Source organism: Loxodonta africana, chromosome 7 (genome assembly GCF_030014295.1).
Source record: "Loxodonta africana isolate mLoxAfr1 chromosome 7, mLoxAfr1.hap2, whole genome shotgun sequence".
Classification (NCBI taxonomy): Eukaryota; Metazoa; Chordata; class Mammalia; order Proboscidea; family Elephantidae; genus Loxodonta; species Loxodonta africana.
In genome coordinates, this window is record NC_087348.1 from 64,275,046 (window position 1) to 64,282,162 (window position 7,117).

A 7,117-nucleotide genomic window follows, 5' to 3' on the forward strand; every position below is an offset into this window, starting at 1 on the left:
CAGTTAGAAAATCAATAATATCAGATACAACCCAAGACTAGAACACAGGACAGAGTAACCAGATATCAACCCAGATAAGGAAGCCACAAAAATAAATCAAAGCTAAAACACTGAAAATATGGAAGCAGAGACGTCACTATGTAAAAGATGACAACATTAAAACAAAAAAGAGGGACTAAAAAATGTAGTCATAGATCTTTCATATAGAGAGGAAGTCAAGGCAATATAAAGAAATAAAAGATTGGTTTAAACTTAGAAAAATAGGGGTAAGTATTAAGGTAACTACAAAGGAAACTAACGATCCTACACATCAAAATAAAAAACAAGAAAAACATAAAGACTCAGCAAATACAAAACTAACAGCAATGAAAAGAAAATACATATAAAAAATGGCTCAGCCCAGAAAATTCAGTGGACCAAAGAAACTTTCAACAACACACACACACAAACACACACAATACATTAAAATGACAGCACTAAACTCATACCTGGAAACCCTGGTGGCATAGTGGTTAAGAGCTATGGCTGCTAATCAAAAGGTATGAGGCCACTGTTATAAGAACTCAAGAAAATCTTTAAACACAGAAAAAAACATTCTTTGATAGTTACAAAGGTGGGGAGGGAGGCAAAAGGAAATTCACTAACTAAAAAAAAAACTAGATAGCAGACAAGAATTACCTTAGGTGAAGGGAAGGACAATGTTCAACACAAGGGAAGTCAGCATAACTGGACCAAACCAAAAGCTAAGAAGCTTCCAGAACACAACCAAACACTTCAAAGGACAGTGTAGCAGGGTTGGGGATCTGGGGACCATGGTTTCGGGGGATGTCGGGCCAATTGGAATACCAAAGTTTACTAAGATGTTCTGCAACCCACTTTGGTGAGTGGCGTCTGGGGTCTTCATAGCTAGCAAGTGTTGATCTGTGATGCATCAATCAGTCCCAACTCACCTGGAGCAAAGGAGAATGAAGAACACCAAAGACACAAGGAAAATATTAGCCCAAGGGATAAAAGGAGCCACATAAACCAGAGACTCCATCAGCCTGAAACCAGAAGAACTAGATGGTGCCTGGCTACCACCAATGACTGCCCTGGACAGGGAACACAACAGAGAGTTCCTGATGGAGCAGGAGAAAAGTGGAGTGCGGAACTCAAATTCTAGTAAAAAGACCAGGCTTGATGGTCTGACTGAGACTGGAGGAACCCCAGAAGACATGGCCCCCAGACTCTCTGTTAACCCAGAACTAAAACCATTCCCAGGGCCAACTCTTCAAAGAATAGACTGAACAATAAGACATAAAATGATACTTAGTTCGAGTAGATACACGAGACTAGATGGGCAGCTCCTGTCTGGAGGTGAGATGAGAAGGCAGAAGGGGATAGGAGCTGGCTAAATGGACACAGGAGGTTCGGGGTAGAAAGGAGGAACGTGCAGTCACATTATAGGGATGGCAGTTAGGGTCACATGACAATGTGTGAATAAAATTTTGTATGAGAAACTAACTTGACCTGTAAACTGTCACCTAAAGAACAATTTTTAAAAAAACCATCAATGCTCACTCTGTCCCCCACATGGAATTAGGCACTGGGAATACACAATGGACAAAAAAAATGTGCTTTCTGTCCTCCTAAAGATTATATATTGAGCCATTCGAAGCCCAAGAAAACTGGCTTTCTCATGTCTGTATAGCAAGTAATTTTTTAATTTTTTTTGTATAGCAAGTGATCACATTCCTCTCAGGTCCCTAAAACATGGTCTTCTTGCCCCTTCGTGGATGGACACTGTTAGTCAATAAAGATAAGAGCTTCCAACTTCCTGTCTGTGAGAAGGAGCCTCTGTCCCAAGACGAAGGAATGCTGAACCCAGAGTGCTGTATCTGTTCCACAGAGCTTTCCCCAGACTTTTCTTTCTGCCTCCTTTAATGACAGGGGACACGACATGGCCTTAGGAAGGTAAGTGTGGGGAGGTTCTGTCATAGAATTGTACCATGTTAGTGGAAGGCAGGAAAACCCCCAGAGTTTAAGCCCTCAAGAACTGGTATTAAACCCAGGTTCTATGACTTCCAGGCCTTTGATAAATTTCTTAATTTCCACAAGCTTCCATTTTCCTTGTCTGTAAAATACGGACGGTAATTCCCACATAGTAGGGTGGTTATGAGAGCCAGTAATGAATCAACAGGTGCTCAAGTCTTGTATGTATTCCCAGGGGCACCAGTGGAGAGTTTCTGAGCATGGATCCAACTATCCCAGCCTTCGAGACAGAACTCACAACACTGAATGGAAGTAATGATACTCTTCCTCTAACTTGTAATGTGAAGACCCTGACACCAGGCTTCCTGATCTTCATCATTGCCCTTGGTGGGCTGGCTGGAAACATGGTTGTACTCTGGTTCCTGGGCTTCTACATGAAGAAGAATGCCTTTTCTGTCTACATCCTCAATCTGGCTGGGGCTGACTTCCTCTTCCTTTGCTGCCATATTATAGATTCTCTGAAGGATCTTATCAACTTTTTACATTCTAGTTCCATCTTCATCCCCTACTTCTTCAACACTGTGTCAACCTTTGCCTACATTGCAAGTCTGAGTATCATAAGCACTGAGCATCATAAGCACTGAGCATTGCCTGTCTGTCCTGTGCCCCATCTGGTACCACTGCTGCCACCCAAGTCACATGTCAGTTGTCATGTGTGCCCTGCTCTGGATAGTGTCCCTGCTGCTGAGCATCCTGGAGGGGATCTACTGTGGCTTCCTGTTTAGGGACTTTAAGGATGGTTGGTGTCAGACATTTGATTTCATCACCACTGCATGGCTAATGTTTTTATTCGTGATTCTCTCTGGGTCCAGCCTGGCCCTGATGAGCAGAATCCTCGATAGCTCCCAGAAGATGCAGCTGACTAGGCTGTATGTGACCATTGCGCTCACAGTGTTGGTCTTCTTTCTCTATGGTCTGCCCTACGGCATCAGTTGGTTGCTATTAATCTGGATTCACAGTTATCTTAATATGTTCTTTTGTTCTCTTTATATTGTTGGAGTTGTCCCATCCTGTGTTAACAGTAGTGCCAACCCCATCATTTACTTCTTCGTTGGCTCCTTTAGCCAGTGGGGGCAACAGCGGCGATTTCCACGGACCATCAAGACGGTTCTCCAGGAAGCCCTGCAGGACACTCCTGAGGTGGATGAACCTGGAGGAAGTCTTACTCAAGAAATCATGAAGCTGTCAGGAACTAGTGTGGTATAGCACTTGAGAGGCTCTGCTTTTTCAGACAGATTTGGCTTTGGAAGCAACTTTGCCCCTATTCCTTTTGAGAGATTTTATTAACTTCTCTTAGCCTTATGCCCCTGCTCTTTAAATTGGTAAGGTAATATTCCTCTTTGTGAAGATTAAGTAAGACAATACCTGTTAAACACTGAATGCAATGTCTCAAGGACTACCTTTCTCAGAGACCTCCATCCTATCACCGTGTGGGTGTTGCCAATGCTGGATTCCATGACTGCTCCCACTTTAGAAGAATCCCAGCTTCAGCAGAAGGCTGAAAATAGCTCAGAAAACACCTAAATTTCTTGGTCACTGCACTTGATAGAGACTAAAACCATGTTATCTTTTAGGCAACTTTCTTTAATCTCTTCCCTACAATTTCAGTCTCAGTATAATTAAAGGGTTAAAGTTCAGTATAGTCCAAAAAAGCTGTGCTCTTTAAATTTGGTAGGCCTTGTGATGTGGCCCTAGCTTAATAAATGTATATTGAATAAACATCTTGATAAAGAAATAAACTGATGGGTTTTTAAGTCAAGCCTGTGCCAAATCTCTTTTTAACAGATTTTAGTCACCATCTTAAAGTGACTTCACCAAATTCTTGGTGTGAAGATTGAAGAAAAATTCCCTCTTGCTTCTGTCAGAGAAAAGGGAAAAGTAACCATTTTAATATAAGTTTAGTCAGCTCTGTTCTAACAATGGTCTTACTTCAAGGGAAATTCTTTTACCAGAGCTTTACCAATGTGAGTTTTTATCAGAGTCTATCCAATGTGGAGCCCTGCTGGCCCAGTGGTTAAGAGCTACAGCATCTAATCAAAAGGTCGGCAGTTCAAATCCATCAGCCACTTCTTGGAAACCATATGGGGCAGTTCTACTCTGTCCTATAGGGTCACTAGGAGTTGGAATTGACTTGACGGCAATGGGTTTGAGTTTTCTTTCTTTCTTTTTTTTTAAATCAATGTAGGAAGGGAGAGAAATACCCAACCCAACTCCAGCCCCCTCTAGCCTTCCACTTGGAGGAAGGTAAATACTCATCCCCAGCCTCCTCTAGACTTTCTATCTCAACTAAGTAGTGAAAATTTAAAAAGCCGAGAAGCATTTGTGAAGATCATAGCCAAGGAAAACACTAAAAGACTGAGATCTAGTCATATGATTATAGAATGCTCTCCCCCCCGCCCCCACATCTTAAAACCACATCAGTAGGGTTCCTGTAAAATAACAGTAGATGACAGATGAAAAGAACTGCAAGGCTCAGACCGTACTTAAAAAGGAGATTCTAGGAGAACGTAAGACAACAAGGAGACAAAAAGAAGGACTCCAGGAGAAATTTTAGCTACTGACACCCTACAGCTACAGCAAATAATAAACACAGACTAATTTCTAGCCAAATAAAAATAAAACTTCACAATAAAGGCCTATTTATCTCATTGCTATGACCCAATTCTTCATGTCTGGCTTTCAACAAAAAATTATTAAGACATACTTAAAGGCAAAAAACATAGTCTGTGGAGACAGAGCAAGCCGTCAGATCCAGAGTAAGATTTGGTAGACATTTGGAATTTTCAGACTGGAAATTTAAAATAAATATAATTAATATGCTAAGAACTCTAATGGAAAGAGTGAACTACGTGCAAGATGGGTAATGTAAGAAGGGAGATAAAAACTCTAAGAAAGAATCAAAAGAAAATGTGAAAAAAAAAAAACACTGTAAGAGAATTAAAGTATGCAATATCCATTTCATCTATATTGCAAGCATTTACTCAAGAACTGACTCTTCGCAAAGTGAGTGATGCTTCTCTTCATCCACAAACCTGTGGCTCCACCTTGGGGTGGAGCATGCAAGGTATCCTGGGATTTCTTACAGCAAGGGACAAAAGGTATTAAAGTCCTTCATGGGTGTTTTGAGAGATTTCCTAGCCACATGCTCTCTTTTTAGTACAAAATTGTTTGCTATTTCGCTTGTTCCAGGCAACTGAAGCTTTAAAATAATTAATCTTATCTAATTTTTCAAGAATTTTATGTGCAGGCACAGGTTAGGGTTCACAGGCTTTGGGGTCTCTGGAAAGCTAGGAAACCCCTAACAAAGTTGTACAATTGCTGTTTCTGTATACCCACTCCATGCAAGGTGCTGTGTTGGGCACTGAGAGGAGTCAGAATATAAATTAATTTAGGATCCAGTCCTCAGGAAGCTTGTAGTCTCTTAGGTGAAGGGAGACATGACATAGTCCAGTGGAGAATGAGAAATACAGCTGGAGAATTTGGAGAGCACGAAAAACCATATGAAAGGCAGAGATTGAGAGGGGTACAGAAACAGAGGGAAAAATTCAGAGATATTGGAAGACACAGAGACAGGTATACAGAGACACAATGGCATAGAGGAAAAACTGTCAGGAGGCAGTTGGCAGTGACTACAAAAGTCTCCTGGAATAGCTCTTTGCTCATGTGTCCTAGGATCAGTGAAACCAGAAGCCTGGCTCACAGGGTAGCTGGTTTTTACTTCTGTGTCTGAGTTTCACACTCAGCCAACGCCCTATCATTTATTTTGAAGACATAACACATTTTTAGAAAGGGTGGAATTTTCATTTCATTTTCCTTCCCAGTTAAATCACCAAAGGCAGAAGGAAACCAGAGGTGTAGACCCAACAGAGGTGTTTTGTAGTGAAGGAGGCAAAACCAGCACCAAGGCAGGCGCCTGGAGTTAGGGTTTTTGCCCTGGCCATGACTTATATGAAACCGTGGGCATGGCGCATTTCCTCTCTGAGCCGCAGTCACCCCTTTTTAGTGCTGAGGGCACACGCTCACCAGGCCCTAAAGTCACCTTGAACTATGACACCTAGTTATCTATGAGGGTTAGAAAGAAGCTGATCGAGTGAGAGATATACAAATGAGCCACGACAATGCTGGGAGCTGCTGAGATAGAAAAGAACACCAAGGAAGAGTAGATGCCTGACATTCACAGCAGGGAGTAGGCTGACATGAAACAAGATGGACTCAAATTGGAGAAGTCAATGAGAATTCACTCAGTTCAACAAATTGACTATAAATAGATGTGTTTGATATAATTATTTTAAATAGAAAACAAAAATCAGTAAACACAGTAAATAATATACTTCTATCATTCCACAATCTGTCTTTATAAGCACTATCTCGCACCCACCCTCCGCTCCCTTACCACGCCCTCCCTCTGCCACACTAACAAACCCCATCCTGGTTAAATCCAACTTTCATGGTTGCCTCACCTGTTACCATCGAGCTGAGTGTGGCTGCTATGTGTGCTACCTCTTTATTTCTTCTACAGCAAGTCAATTGATCTTCTTGTTAACACGGATAAATTAAGAAATAAAAACAAAAGTTTACTATTCAAAGCTATAATCATAACTAATAAAATTATTGAGAAACCAAATGGTAACCAGTTGTTTCTTCTGGAGAACAGAATTCAGGAAGACTTTCACCTTTTATCTAGTATGTCTCTGTGGTCATTTGAAAGGAAATTGTAAGCATGTACCCATTACTGCCATGATGAAAAAAAAAAAAGGCAGGGGGGTGGAGACAAGCAGTGATGGGCCTTGAATAACAAGCAAAGTAAGGTGTGCTTTACACTTTAGCTATAAAAGCCTTCCAGTGTGGGCTTACATCACCTAGCATTGCTAGCAGGTGCGGAGTCAGCAGCAAAAGGCTCCAGAACAACAATCATTAACAGGGAACAGGACTGAATAAGGCGGGGAGAGGCAGAGGTTGAGAGAGAGAAGTAGAGTTGAACCAAATGCTGACCAACATCGTATGAGGGGTCATGACTCATATGTATCTGGATTCTAATTAGTCACTGGGTCCCTGCACAGGAAATCACGGGGCTGTCTAACATCTT

At 41.6% G+C, this 7,117-nt stretch overlaps 1 protein-coding gene across 1 annotated transcript; it reads left to right on the forward strand.

The window, feature by feature from the left end:
* The first annotated feature begins 2,219 nt into the window (after positions 1 to 2,219).
* Positions 2,220 to 4,021, forward strand: MRGPRX2 (MAS related GPR family member X2). Its single transcript, XM_010592190.3, is given in 2 exon segments — positions 2,220 to 2,597; positions 2,599 to 4,021. Coding segments are annotated over 2 exon segments (1,005 nt in total). The 5' UTR covers positions 2,220 to 2,231; the 3' UTR covers positions 3,238 to 4,021.
* Positions 4,022 to 7,117: the final 3,096 nt, after the last annotated feature.